The sequence below is a fragment of the Eucalyptus grandis genome, chromosome 2, assembly GCF_016545825.1.
Source record: "Eucalyptus grandis isolate ANBG69807.140 chromosome 2, ASM1654582v1, whole genome shotgun sequence".
Lineage (NCBI taxonomy): Eukaryota > Viridiplantae > Streptophyta > Magnoliopsida > Myrtales > Myrtaceae > Eucalyptus > Eucalyptus grandis.
In genome coordinates, this window is record NC_052613.1 from 35,240,120 (window position 1) to 35,255,461 (window position 15,342).

The window sequence follows — 15,342 nt, forward strand, 5'->3', positions numbered from 1 at the left end:
GACTCCGACGCCTCTAAAGCTAGTTGCCTGCGACGCCGATGCCGCCGCCTCCGCCCCCGACGCCCTCTCGCGAGTCCGGAGAAAATATTAGCTGGGTTTTACCCTCCACGTAGGCGTATGGGTAAGACAATCGGCCCGATCGACACGAGACTCCACGTAGGCAAGGGCGTCGGGCGTTCAAAAGTCGCGCGGGCCGCGTTTAGGGCCCACCACTCTGACGCTCCCTCGCTTTGCTCTCCTCTCGCGCCGCCTGCGCCCCGTCGAAATCGTCCTCTCTCTCCTCTCTCTCTCCCCGTTCTCAATTCCGTTCCATTGTGGGGGGAGAAGAAAATCGCCAAGTGCTTCTCTCCCCCTCCCTGCTCTCTCTCTCTCTCTCTCCATTCTCACCAACGAGCTCTCTCCCTCCATTCTCGACTCGGACGCCCCATCGACGACGCCGCCTCCGCCCCTAACGCCCTTTCGCGACTCCGTCGCTCCTCATGCTAGTTGCTTCCGATGCCTCTGAGGCTGCCTTCGTCTCCTCCCCCGCCCCCGACGCCCTCTTGCAACTCCGATGCTCCTTAAGCCGGTTGCCTCCGACGCCGACGCCACCGCCTCCGCCCCCGACGCCCTCTCGCGAGTCCGAAGAAAATATTGGCGGGTTTTACCCTCCACGTAAGCGTAAGGGTAAAACAATCAGCGATCGAGACGTGGCTCCACGTAGCCTAGGGCGTCAGGCGGTCAAAATTCACGCGGCCCACGTGTGGGGCCCTCCACTCTGACGCTCCCTCTGCTCTGCTCTCCTCTGCGACGTCTGCGCCCTGTCGAGATCGTCTTCTCTCTCCTCTCTCTCTCTCCCCCGTTCTCTGTTCCGTTCCGTTGCTGGGGAGAACAAAAGTCACACTGTTTTGCTTCTCTCCCCCTCCTCTGCTCCCTCTCTCCATTCTCGCCGACGAGCTCTCTCTCTCCATTCTCGACTCGGACGCCCCGCCGACGACGCCGCCTCCGCCCCCAACGCCCTCTCGCGACTCGCGCCCCCACTCCGACGTTCCTCAAGCCGGTTGCCTCCAACATTGACGACAACGCCTCCGCCTCCGCCCCGACGCCCTCTCACGACTCCGGCGCTCCTCAAGCCGATTGCCTCCGACACCAACGCGCCGCCTCCACCCTCGCGGCCTCTCGCGACTCCGTCGCCCCCAACTCCCACGCCCCTCAAACCGGTTGCCTTCGACGCCGACGCCGCCGCCTCGCCCCCGCCGCCCTCTTGCGACTCCGACCTCCTCAAGCCGGTTGCCTCCGATGCCAACGACGCCGCCTCTACCTCGCCTCCGCCCCCAACGCTTTATCGCGACTTCGACACTCCTCAAGCCGGTTACCTCAGAGCGCCGACAACGCCGTCTCCGCCTCCGCGTCTGCCCCCGTCGCCCTCTCGCGACTTCGAGTCTCCTCAAGCCGGTTGCCTTCGATGCCGACGACGCCGCCTCCGCCCCCGACGCCCTCTCGCGACTCCGACGCTCCTCAAGACGGTTGCCTCCGACACCCACGTCGCCGCCTCCGCCCCCGACGCAGTCTCGCGACTCCGTTGCCCCCGACTACCACGCCCCTCAAGTCGATTGCCTCCGACACCTACGCGCCGCCTCCGCCTCGCCCCCGACATCCTCTCGCGAGTCCGAAGAAAATATTGGCTGGGTTTTACCCTCCACGTAGGCGTATGGGTAAGACAATCGGCGATTGACGCATGGCTTCACGTAGGCGAGGGCGTCAGGCGTTCAAAATTCGCGCGGGCCGCGTTTGGGGCTCAACGCTCTGACGCTCCTTCTGCTCTACTCTCTGTGCGACGCCTGCGCCTTGTGGAAATCGTCCTCTCTCTCCTCTCTCTCTCCCTCGTTCTCCGTTCCGTTCCGTTCCGTTGCGGAGGAGAACAAAAGTCGCACAGCTGCTTCTCTCCCCCTCCTCTGCTCTCTCTCTCTCCATTCTCATCTCCAACGCCCCGCTGACGACACCGCCTCCGCCTCCGCCCCCAACGCCCTCTCGCGACTCCAACGCTCCTCAAGCCGGTTGCCTCCGACTCGACGACGCCGCCTCCGCCTCCGCCTTAGCCCCAGCGCCCTCTCGCGACTCCGTCGCCCTCGACTCCCCGCCCCTCAAGCCGGTTGCCTCCGGCGCCGACACCGCATCGCCTCCGCTGCGTCTCCGCCCCCAACGCCCTCTCGCGACTTCGACGCACCTCAAGCCGATTGCCTCCGACGCCGACGACGCCGCCTCTGCCTCCGTCTCCGCCCCCGACGCCCTCACACTACTCCGATGCTCCTCAAGCCAGTTGCCTCGAACGCCGATGACGCCGCCTCCGCCCCTGACGCCCTCTCGCGACTCCGACGCTCCTCGAGCCGGTTGCCTCCGATGCCGACGACGCCGCCTCCGCCCCCGACGCCCTCTCGCGGAGGCGGAGGCGAAGGTGGCAGCGTCGGCGTCGGAGGCAACCGGCTTGAGGAGCGTCGGAGTCGGGGGCGTCGGAGTAACGAGAGGGCGTTGGGGGCGAAGGCAGAGGCGGAGGCTGCGTCGTTGGTGGGGCGTCGGAGTCGAGAATGGAGAGAGAGAGCTCATCGGCTAGAATGGAGAGAGAGAGCAAAGGAGGGGAGAGAAGCGGCTGTGTGACTTTTGTTCTCCTCCGCAACGGGAAACGAGAACGGTGGAGAGAGAGAGAGAGAAAGGACGATTTCGACGGGCGTAGGCGTCGCGAGAGGAGAGCGGAGCGAGAGGGAGCGTCGAGTGGTGGGCCCCACACGCGGCCCCGCGAATTTTGAACGCCTGACGCCCTCGCCTACGTGGAGCCACGTGTCGATTGCTGATTGTCTTACCCATACGCCTACGAGGGTAAAACCCAGCCAATATTTCTCTTATTATCTGAGAGAGCCAAGACGTTCATATCGAACTCGCGATGCCCTTGGCTCTGAGTGTGTGTGGACCCCACGCCCTCCAAGACGCTCAACTCGCTAGCAGCCACGGCGACGATGGGAGTGGAGGAGGTGGAAGTGGGGGCCTCGTAGTGGCATTGCTTGTGCGCACCGAGAATCTACCTAGTGGGAAAGCTTTTGTGGCAGATCGAGCACTCGTGCACCTTTATGGACACACGAAAGGAGGTGGTTGCCACAGAGGTCGAGGTGGTCGGCAATTTGTCTACACCCGTGAAGAGAGAGCATGCCGGAGAGGGAGAGAGAGACACCTGACAATTGGGTCCATTGGGACATGCTTCACATTCTTAAGGACCTTCTTATTTACTTGTCAAACCCATGAATCCGATAGACTTTAGGTCAAGTGAAAAATGGCTCAACCAAAACCACCAATTTTCATATAATACAAAGGTAGTAGCCTGCTATAAAAAATTTAGTGATTCATATTTGATCGAACTCATACCTAGTACATATTTGACTCATTCCATATTATTAAAATATTTTCATGTATAACCCAATTTAGGAAAATCCATACTCAAGTTGAGGCAAGAGCGCAGAACGAACAATCGAGCATAAGATTGAGCAAGGATGAGAGAGCGAAAAGAGAGTCATAGATGCCCATAATATTCTGAACTTTATTATTTAAAACTCATTTATAACTCAATTATAAAATACGACTAATTCATATAATAATTCAGTCCATCAAATTGGGTTATTAAGTCTAATTAAATGACAATGAATAATTAGCATTGACTCCATGTATCGTTGATCATTCCCCATGAGCTAGTCTATTTCTTCTTATCTCGAGAAAAAAAAAAATTTGAGCATGATCAACTTCATGATTCATTGAACAATTATTTGGTAACTTTTCCATCATCAATTTGCCGTATCTTTTCTATAAGAGTGTTTGTAACGTTCAGTCATAGAATGATAGGAAAGGAATCAGGAAAAAGCCCAAAGGAAGTTGATACATTGTTAAAATTATTCGGAGGATGACCAAATGCGTTAGTGCATGTCGATTTCAAGCTAATGTCACTTGGGAGTGCCCATACTAGTTGTGCCATGCGCAATTAAATTTGCATGAATGAACATCTTTTTTTTTTATGTTTAATTGAGTATCTAAACTGTCAAAATATGGATCGATTAGGTACTTCAATTAAAATTAGTAAATTTTAATATTTTTTTAGAATTGTAATATTTGATTTTATTATAAAAATATTTTCCAAATCATTCATTTGCAGCTAAACAATTGAAATTAAAGTCTTTTTTTCCTGTACAATGTGTCAATTGATATGCAGGCAACGTGAGAAGAAAATAAATCTAGAAGATAAATAGTAAAGATATAATGTAACTCTCTCTATACCATTAAGTAAGCAAAGGATCCTCCAATTTTAGGTGAACGCAGTCCGTTTTCCTTTATAATCAATAAGTTATTTTATAGATGTTCCTATCGATACGTCAATTGCTAAATGTTTCTTATTCCTTAAATCCATACCAAATGAGTTATTTTCAATGTGATGTTATTTTACAGAACTTCGTAATATAATTATATGCTTTTGAATAATGTGAAAAGCGCACAGAATTGCGATTATTTGAATTTACATGGCGTTCATGTCATCTTTTGTGCATTATTGATAATCAATGCCGTCAAAAGTAAAATCGAATGAGATGAACAATGCCAAACATTGGTTAAGATGAAACATGTACAAAACAAATTAGTTAAATATATGGATTCTTTATACTATAACATTTGTGTGAAGTGAAATAAAAACAAAAGGATCAACGGTTTTTAAAAAATTTAAATCAAAAAAATAATAATTAACCGTATATTTGTGGTAATGGGTAGAATAATCGAGAGTAAGAATAGGTCAAAACATACCCTTGCCCACATACCATATCCTCAGTTCTTTCTCTGCCATATAACCAGAAAGCCATATTGTCATCTACTTTTAGGGCAACCAAACACAACCTTACCGCAAAGCACAAGGCCACAAAAAACACAAGTGGATCCACATTGAGCATGCTATGCAGTAAATAAAGCTCGTAAAATTAGTGTATTGAATTAATATGTATTCCAAGCTCAATAAGCAAGTGCATCCTATAAAGCCAAACGCGAACCCGAATGCGACCATACTCGATGTGATTTCTAATTTCATGGAATGTGTAATAGAAATGGACTCCAATCTTAACTTGAAGGATCTCAGTATATTAGACTGTAAAAATATTTTAGCAGGCAGAGTTTCGAATTTTGGAACTGGACTACGATGAGCAGCTCGGTATGAGAGTCATCATTCAAGAATCAAAATTATCCTTTGCGGAACAACCAAAACTGCAAATATGATTAAGCTTCTGACCAATCTAAGTCCGACAAAAAGATGTGAAAAATGGCATTCGACAAATAAAATATAAGAAAGGAAACATAATAAAGAGAAGCCGGAAGCTGCATCTGGGCTTTTGAGATTAGCGCATTGCTACATCCTCACTTCTTCTTTGCCTTGGCTGCATCACCAGCCTTTGTCTGTACGGATGAGAATGTATAAATACACCATGAAAGGTGACCACTGATATTACAGAAATTAACAGTAATAAGTAAAACTAAAACTCCGTACCTTCTTTACACCACGGATCTTCTTGGCCCTGTTCTTCCTTTCCTTCATTTGCTTCCTGGACTTCTCAACCTTAGTATCCAGTCCATTCTGCACAGAGGATTGATTTAGGTCATTGTCAGAGGACACAAGGGATCAAGGTCAAACTAATCATTGATCACATCCGAACCAGCAAAAACTCAAGAGGTGAGGTGGGGTGGGGCCTGTCTTTCAGGTTCCACAGGTTATGTAAGGAAGTTGCTTCATGATTTTCTAACATGATCCTCTTCTATCCAAACATATATTCCAGGATTCGAGATTGTGGGAAAAAATATCTTACTAGCAAGCACAGCAGACACACTACGAGAAGTTACGGCATAGCATCTTCTAGGACTCGCTCTCAGATGAATGATCACAGAAAAAGAAGCTCTAGACTGACATCCATGCAGCATCTCTCACATTTCTAGGTATCTAAAGGAAAACAAGAGATTACCCTGATGAGCCTGTACTTTGGCTCGTACTTCTTCGCAGTCTCAACAGAGTCGTAGATCAAGCCAAACCCTGTGGATTTTCCACCTCCAAAATGAGTCCTGAATTTGAAAACAAAAATTGAGTTGGGATCCTTCACATCGTACATCCTTCCAAGCTTCTCCTTAAGCTCCGCCTAAGTTTTAAAGAAAAACCAAAAGCAAACCAACAAATTTCAGTAAAATTAATGGCGAAATAAAGACAATCGAATAGGCAAAATAACCTACAGCAACACTAAATTTTGCAACTCACAAACTGTGGTTACCTTGGAAACATTGGGTCTTCCAGGGTGCAGAACATCAATCACCTACAATGCAAGGGGCAAGGCATCATCAAATAAAGTGATACACCTCTTTAAAATATGACACAACAAGAAGATCCAGGATCCAGTTCTTCCATTTAAAACTCCAAAACCCAACTCAGGGGCTAAAACTAATGCTACAGCAAACTGCTTACGTGAGGACCTCGATATAAGGAAAATTTTACCCCAAAACAGGTGATGTCAATTCCCACCTCATTAGACATCCAACCAAGGTCCAACAAGTATGCATTGCTCAATCGCCCTAAAACCTAACAATGCAGTGTTTTCTTCCTCTAATGTTTTAACATAAACTACAGAAATTCTAATGCAAAGTTCCTTTTAGAGGCAAATCCCACTCCGAATGGCAAATTCGCACCCACCTGAAGGATTTTCAAAACCCACCAACCAAATCACCAAAACCCCAAAGACACTGCTCCTAACAATCGCTACCCTTCAGAGACCTTGCTTTCCATGACCACAGCTACCCGCGAAATAGCCGAAACGATTCACGCACCTCCTCCTGCGGCAACTCGTGGACGTGCTCAAACAATCTCTCGAAACCCCATTTTCCCGAATTCAAGGACGAGCACCCCCGACAACAAAAAAATCATACTTTTTCCGGAACAGCAAAGCTAGCAAGTCTGGACAGGATCGAACTAGTTCACTACCCAGCCTGTAAAGAGACAAAATCTAACGCGCGATCCAGAACTACCGCCGACTAACAAGTGGGTCTTCCTCGAAACTGAGAAAGCGAAAAACCCACGAACCCTCATCCGCCCACACACGCACACGCGAACGCGAACGCAAACGTTAGAGAGAGAGACGTACGAATTGCTTCCTGGAGAGGAGCCTGTTGGTCATGAACTTCCTCGTCCGGATGGTCACCGCCTTGTCAGCCATGCTTCACTGCTCTCTCTCTTCCCTCGTCAGAGACCGGATTCGCTCGACCGGGGCGACCGAGAAGGGATGACGGCACGATGGCAATGGCAGCTCGAGCAGAGAGGAGGGACGCGAGGCGAAGGAAGCGAATATATAGTTAGGGTTTTCGGTCCCGTCGGAGAAGAAGATGTCTTAAGAAAGAGAGAGAGAAAGAGGGCCTGTTGTGAAATGGGCTTCTGGGCTGCAGCCTGCATATGAATGATTACTTAGTGGGCTTATTGGGCCATCCGAGTTTGTAAAATAATCCTCTCAAATTAGTCTTCGGCCCAATTTTGGGCAAGTACAATCGATGGGTAAAAAGAGAAGAAACGATGATACAAATGGTCCCTCAATTTTGGCCAATGTATAATCTGGTCTTGAAATTGAGTATGTACCAAAATTTTGAAGGCTATATTGAATAATTTAAAATTTTAGGGACAACATTAAGTATTGGGCTAAAGTTTAGGGACTAGTTGAACAAATTATAAGTTTAGAAATTGCTTTATATATTAGGTCAAAATTGAGGGATTATTTGTGCTATTTTCCCAAATTTGGAGAAAAAAAAACGATTTTCTTGTGTTAGTTAGAATTATTCCCTTAAATCCTTTGGACTTTGCGGTTACTCCCCCTCCCCCCTCCCCTTTTTTTTTTTTTTTTTTGTAGAAGACCCTTTGGTTGTCAATTACTTGCAATTCCCTCCATACTCTTCCGAACAAAGTTATGCCAATTATGCTTAATGACTGTTAAGTTTGTTGCAAATAAACGAACTTACCGACGGAAAAATTTGAATCTGGCAAACGTACCGATATTATTTTTGTTGAAGTATAGAAAGATGCATTGGGCGAGCAAAAATAAAAAAATAAAAAAGGTGAAAAGATAGATTATTTAGGACTTTACTTGCGAGACCCTTGTGAATTGTGATACTTTTTTTTTTTTTGGTCAGTTCTACTCTACGCCTACTCTACACTCACTCTCGGACTTTTGCCCGCCTCTTGCGGGGTGTGGGAGTCGAAACCCACTCATGAAACTTACTCATCCCCACCCCATCTCCTGAGAATGTGGGGATTTGAACCCCTCACCTCCCCCTTCCATCCAACTCCTTCCAACCACTCATAAAGTATCGAGCATTACAAATTTCTTTAGTTTGTAAAGAAAAATTATTTTATGAAAAATTTTGTGTTTCGTGATTGATTAGGTCGATGGTTACTTTGAAATCAATTCTACTCTCTTTCACCTTGGTTGAAAGTTAGATTAGATCAAGTGGGTTCAATTGATTTCCAACCAGAGGTTGACCATAGTCCAGTGCAAAATTCTCTATTCCTCGTGAATGCTACTCAATCCCATGATAAATTATTGAATGCACCCAAATTCTATTCCTTTCCTCTTTTTTCGGTCATATATTCCTTTCCTCTTTTTTCGGTCATATATTCCTTTCCCCTTTGAAGGGATACCAACAGCACCTCCCAATTTCTATCTATAGAATTCCTATTTTGTCCTTATTAATCAAAGCTTCAATCTAGTCTATTCGAATTCCATATCTTTTATTTAAGAGATTTTTCTCTTTGTTTTTTTTTTTTGGTGACCAAGGATCCACTGGATTGTTGGCTTATTACACCAATTCGGGGTCTAATGGGCCTCCGCGATAGAGGACTTACAACGCCTATACCTCGAGAAAAATTGGCCCAACAAACCACCGCTAAAGGGCCCCACTTAAACCGCTAGCAAGCTAGGGTTTCGAACTCTCGATTTCCATACAATGGAAGAAGTTGATCTTAACCAATTGCGCTGTCCACATATGGGTTTATTTAAGAGATTTTTTATAATTCTTTTACCCTAAACTCGGATATAATTCCTATTTGATTAGAAAGACACGGGCTGCAGGGCCCACAAAATCAATGGAAACCTGACGTATGGGCTGAAACAAAATCTATATAAAGCAAGAGTCGTGAGGTGTAAAACAAACAAATTCTAGGTATAAACACGCAAGCCACCAAACCCTTCGACATTGACTTTGTTTTTGAAAAAAAAAAAAAAAAAAAACCTCTCTCCACCATGACCGTGCTCTTCCTCAACGACCAAACCATCCTAGATTTCATCGACGACGGGGAGGCCTTCGGCCAGTGCGCCGCTGAGCGGTTCCAGAAGCTGGACGTCGACGGGGATGGGCTGCTCTCTCGCGACCAGCTCCGGTGGAGCTGCACAGCCTCGGACCACGAGAGGGACGCAGATGAAGGGGCTGATGAGCTGTTCGGTGCGGCTTTGGATCGGTGTGGCGAGGACAAGGACGGGGTGATCGACCCCGAGGCGTTCAAGGGGTTTGTCAAGGAGATCATGCTCGCGTTGGCCCGTGGGATCGGCGGCGTGCCCGTCGCGATGGTTGTCCAGGAGGATAGCTTGTTCATCAAGGCCGTTGAACATGAACTGGAGCAAAGGTAAGAAGATAGAGAGAGATTAGGCAATAATGGGGAAATCAATTCAAGACTCCTTCTCCCACAAATAAAAAATTCGATTCATTTGGTTTTCTTCTGGGATGATTAGGGTGCAAACTTAGTGCATTCTTTCGATACGAATTTCTCAGGACGATGCATTTTTTTGTTTTCAGTAATACCACATTCTCAGCTAGAGATTTCTCACCAGGAGATCCACCATGACATTATTCGTTGCGTTAGTCAATGAAATTGATCTTTTATGAATTCTCTTCTTGATGCTTGTTCTTTCCTTATGCCATGTCTTGCCTCTATTAGTTTGGAAAGGACAAAAAGAAGTAATTTGAATATGGAAAAAATCATGTAAATTTCATGACGACACTTATGTATTTCGTAAGATTTAAGTACTTGACATTGAATAAAAGTTAAATTCCAATGGCAATAAAAAGATTAAAAAAAAGAGAAGGCCGTTCCAATCCAATAGCAATAAAAAGATTAAAAAAAGAGAAGGCTGAAAAGCAATATAATAAAGAAAGTCACACCTAACAGAACCGCATGCTCATCCATTGTCAAAGAACTGAAAACAAACAAACCTTAGTAGATGGAAATTGATGGGTTGACTATTCGTTGGGCCAAGTACAAGAGACAAGAGGGATAGGTGGAGGTTCTGGTGATACTAGTCTTTGGTCTTTCTAAATTGGTTTAGAAAAGCAAAAAGTTTATAGTTAACTAAAACGTATTTAGTCTATTGAACGGCGACTCTGTCGCCGTCTAAGCAGTAACTCTTCGCCCTTTTTACTAAATAAGAACTATGTCTTAGTAATCACATGCACATTGGTTTAGCTCCTCAAGTCATTTGAACTTGTGATGTTCAGATCCACGAGGACAGCGCAATAAGCATTAAGTACACCTCGTAGAGTTACTTAAACAAGTTTACGAGGACACTCCTTAACAAAATCATCCCTGTTGTATGCCATTGTAGATGGAAGAGGGTCCCATCGGCAGCAACAATTGTAAGCACGCCTCGTTCGAGCGCTAAAGAGAGGAAAAACAAAGCCAGGTTAGGCCTGTTTCTTTGCTTCTGTGGGGAACGATCGGATAAGCATCACAGCCATGAGCAAGTCCATCATCACCAAGAAATGGACATTTAATGGTCGAAAGATTTTTCCCCCATCACCATTTCTGCTTTTCCTTGATCGAATGATTGCCAAGAGAGGAACGAGGATTCATGTTTTGGATTGGATCTGAACAGAAACTGCTTGTGGATGTGCAGTTTCATCTGTCATAAAGAACTGAGCGTTAGATTATGATGTTTGGAGGGACTGAGCCTTGTTCACCGTTTCAAAACAAGGAAGCACTCCATGATCTTACCATCTTTTAATTTCTTGTTGTCATTCATGGAGTCGTGACTGGTTCCAGGCCACAAATAAGATATATGGAAACAAATTTTCTTGGTTGGTATAAATGAATGTCTGAGGTTTGCAGAGCAAGAATGTTTGGACATGTTTCAGGTTGCAAAGCAAGAACTTTTGGACATGGCTGGTTTAACGAACGGCAGACTTTCATATGCAGATTAGGAGCATAACACAAAGTCCAACTGTCCAGCATGCCTCGTCAAATACAAACATTTTCATATGTGGGCAAGCCTCTTAGGTTTCGAATTGTTTCTTATTTGGTTTCTTGAGATTGACGGGATTGTTACATCGAATTGGAGTTTGCCTACCTCTAAGGTTCAGTTTTCTATACGGAACAAGAAAACTGAAACCGAAGAGAAGTTGTTTCAATAATTATAACAAAAATCTTACTCTCCTTAAGGACACTTGTTTTTATTAAAAGGAAGAAGATAATCTTGAGGAACCCAAGACAATAATGCTCTCAGAAAATACCAAATAACAAAGGTAAGACCTTATTTGGTGAAGTGTCAAAACTAAACCTTCGAAACTTAGTAATACTAAAGCTCGTTTGGCAATGCCAACTAATTTTGAATCGAAACATCCAATTACACTTAGGGATGACAATGGGGGCGAGGTGCATCGCCAACCCTATTATGATTAGGAGGCGTCTCGTCCCTATCCCATGCCCCTTGCAAGTAATTTTCTCTTTTCCCATCCACGTCAACTCGAACCTCTTCCTTGGGTATCTCAGACGGAGGGACCTTGAGGGAACCGCCCACTCCAAGTATCGTCCATTTATAATCCACTATCCCTATGGAGAGCATGAATACTCTCCTAACATTTGCCCCATCCTATATTAGTCACATGAACGAAAAACATATAATTTTTACTTGAGGCAAGAGAAACTAAAAGTGGAAAAAGAATTTGAGGGCATAGAAGTGCCTCTCGCATCTGCTCATTCACTTGTGGGTGTCCCTTTATCTGGGGTGAGCCAATGTGCAATGTGGGTCTTCATGTGTACCAAATAAATTGCCATCTCAGTTAGGATTGACTTAATAAATTAAGTAAAGAAGATGTTGCTTAATTTATTGTATGGATTATATATTGAAAACTAGAATATTATAGTGTATTTTTTTTTGTTTAAATTTATCGTGTATGTTACTAAATCATACATATAGAATTCGCACTCATATGTTTAATAAGAAACTAATAATATTTCATAGTACATCTCCAGCTATTATCAAGCTTTTTTTCCTTTTATATTCGGTACTTAAGGTTGTACACCTTTTTTTTTTCAGCAGTTGCACGTGGGTCCTTGGATGAAGCAAAAGCTTATAATAAGACATACAGTAACAATACAGTAATACCCCACAAAACAATTGATAAAACGACAAGTAAAAAATGTTCAATATGTAGCTCTCTTTTTGTCCAACAAGTCTTTCGTACAATCTAAGTTTTGATAAAAGAATTTCTTTAAGATGGTTTAAATGATTCCCGAGACACTTTAAATGAAACTTTTCTTCCTTCATAATTTTTTTGTCCATTCGCTTTTGTGTGAACACACACGTCCTTTTTGTTAGTATACATGGTTAAAAGCCCCCCAAAAAAGGTGGGCTAATTTCAGGCCGATTGATTCGATTCTCAGTTCAAAAAATTGGAATGAACCTGACTAGGTAAATTTTTGGACTTTTGGTATGAAACTTGCCCTTTATAGAACTGGTTACCCCAACTACTATCTACTAAAGTCTGATTATTTCAATGCTCGAGTGTTTGTTTTGATCTTTTCCGATGTTGCAATTAGATGGCTCGTTGGACTTGGACCCACTTATCAATTATCCGATTATGCTCATCAAAACGGGCATGTATTCTTTCACCCCTATTGAAAGCACGGATAATTGTAGTTATCACTATATTTCACTGGAATAATAAATATAAGTAATAATATTCCTTTATAAACACTGCAAAATGATATGGAAAGAGATATATAAGATACATGCTATATTTTGAATACCTGTAGGATTTGGTAAATCACGGAAAATACAAATCATGTATTCAGCATATCAAATTATATATATATTATCTAATATCGATTGGTTGACGGTTACAAATATTAACATTGTCTATTTTCGATTAAGCTTGCAACAAGTGATACTCATAACTTGCAAAGCAAGGATATGAGACACGATGAAAATCTAGCCCATCATTAAATTCCTTATCTGGCGTTTATTGAGTAGTCGTAAAAGGCTTTGACTAGAAGCAGCAGAAATATAACCTAAGCTGCACAAGGCTTCTTCTTTTTGACATTTTACAACTAAAGGCCATTGAACAATTAATGCTCTACTATATAGATCTATATATCTGTACATATATGGCTTCAAGTGCTCGCTCCTAGATCAATAGAAGGAACACAACAACAGCAAGAGAAGTGTAGAAGAGATGGAAATCAAATCTTTCAACATGGTAATGACTCTGTTCATCGGCATGTCCTCCGGAGAAAGGGTGCGTTTGGAACCTACATTTTCAATGGGCTTTGGACACCTAAAGGCCTTTTGGCCAAATATTAGATGTTTGAGAAAGATTTTAAAAATCCTATAGGAGAAAATTGGCCTTCTGAAGGTTGAAAGCCCAAAGCATCTCTTTGCATTTTCCAAAGGCTTTCCTTAAAAATCCAATTAAATGCACCCATAGTAGATCCGCTGACTGCAAAATGCGTTGTATTCTGCCTTGCCGACTCTTTGTTACATCGGATGCATGAAGAAATGTGGGGCTGCCTCACCACAAGTGACTCACGTCAACTATTGTGATCTCGGTTGAGTGATGTCTACATGCTTGGACCCTGCTACAGGTATTCACAGAGTCGCATCTTGAAATCCTAGCTAACCAGGTTAAGTGCATCGGCTTGAATATCTACAAAATTTCTTTGTTTAGAGTCTAATTGAATGGACTGATGTCCTATATTTTTATGAAGCCATTCGACAGTGTCATCTCTATTGTTTGATGGAACTACATTAACAACGACAACATTCTCAATTGATCCTACTGGTAAGACAAGGTTGCTAGGGAATCATTTTGTCAGAGCTAATGAGGCCCGCATGGTAACATTTCTATTTCTCCCAATTTCTGTTACATTATTCTCCGAAAAAAGAAAAGAATAGAAATCTATTTGGTAACGCTAACTTATTTTTTTATTTCCCGGAATAGAAAAGTAGCTAGGGAATAGATTTGGAACAGAAATAATAATTTTTTTTTTTAAAAACAATCCTTGTTCTCGAAAACAATTTTAAGAAATAAGCCATTTTTTTTCTTTTCTATTTTTCTTTTGTTCTTCTTCCTTCTTTGCGGCCACCACCGACCACTTGCCAACCGCCGGTCCGCTTGCCAACCATCGCCCTTTGTAGGCCAATTGCTCTTGCCGCCACTCAACCGCATAGATTGTTGCCACCACCGGTGGCCAACGGCTTTGCCCAATGTGCGATAGCCGGCCATCGATCATTGCTCGCCATCGCATGGCGCCAACTGTCACCACATGCCCGTTGCCCACAACCCATCGGCGGCTGCCCCCTCCCGCAGTCGCCCATCTACCTCCGACGACCGACCATCGGCAATCGGCAGTAGCGGTTGGTGGGTTGTGGGTGGCGATAGTGTGGCAGCAGTCGGCGATGACGGTAGGCGATTAGCGATCGTGCGGCGGTGAGTAGCAGTTGGCAGTCAACGTTTGGCAGTCCGTGAGCAAGAAGAAAAAAATGAATAAATACAAAAATTTATGAATTGTACCAAACACATTTTTATTTCAAAATAAAAATTTTGTATAGTTACCAAACTCGTTATTTTACTCAGAAATTGTTTCAGGAAGTATAAATGGAAAAAAAAAACTATTTCTGAAAAGAAATTGTTTCCCCAAGTAGAAACGATACCATGCGCGCCTTGAGTCTAGAATGAGCCTAGCAAAGTACATGATTTGTGTAAGCTCTGTGTTTAAGTTGTCTTTTTTTTTTTTTTTTTTTGTAAAATGTAAGAGGTATATAGACTTTTGCACAAAAAGCTTTATAGCTGTATAGCAAGGGGGCCCCGGCACCAACTTACACTCAGAAAGACAGAAAATTCAAACGAGTGGAAGGGGGCCAGGGGGAGAAAAGGGGAGGAAGAGCTGTGAGAGAGATACAATGCAAATAAAAACAGCAGCAAAAGAAGGCCAAAACAGTAGCCAACAAAGAAGACGAGGGGAAGAGCACACAACACTGTGGCCCACACAAGGAAAAG

The 15,342-nt window shown here is 44.1% G+C and overlaps 3 protein-coding genes across 3 annotated transcripts; 2 read left to right on the forward strand and 1 right to left on the reverse strand.

The window, feature by feature from the left end:
* Positions 1 to 553: 553 nt before the first annotated feature.
* On the forward strand, positions 554 to 5,198 carry LOC120290674 (formin-like protein 14). Its single transcript, XM_039307029.1, has 4 exons — positions 554 to 654; positions 1,037 to 1,694; positions 1,916 to 2,369; positions 5,101 to 5,198. Exons 1-4 carry the CDS (start codon positions 554 to 556, stop codon positions 5,196 to 5,198), a joined length of 1,311 nt encoding a protein of 436 aa, XP_039162963.1.
* On the reverse strand, positions 5,116 to 7,376 carry LOC104430501 (40S ribosomal protein S24-1). The gene is made up of 5 exons (XM_010043249.3): positions 7,173 to 7,376; positions 6,309 to 6,350; positions 6,009 to 6,179; positions 5,540 to 5,626; positions 5,116 to 5,448 (listed from the first exon to the last, which is right to left on the reverse strand). The coding sequence occupies exons 1-5, from the start codon at positions 7,242 to 7,244 to the stop codon at positions 5,410 to 5,412; spliced, it is 411 nt and encodes a 136-aa protein (XP_010041551.1). The 5' UTR covers positions 7,245 to 7,376; the 3' UTR covers positions 5,116 to 5,409.
* A 1,870-nt stretch (positions 7,377 to 9,246) lies between these two features.
* Positions 9,247 to 11,186, forward strand: LOC104430483. Its single transcript, XM_010043235.3, has 2 exons — positions 9,247 to 9,694; positions 10,671 to 11,186. Exons 1-2 carry the CDS (start codon positions 9,315 to 9,317, stop codon positions 10,837 to 10,839), a joined length of 549 nt encoding a protein of 182 aa, XP_010041537.2. The 5' UTR covers positions 9,247 to 9,314; the 3' UTR covers positions 10,840 to 11,186.
* The last annotated feature ends 4,156 nt before the right edge of the window (positions 11,187 to 15,342 follow it).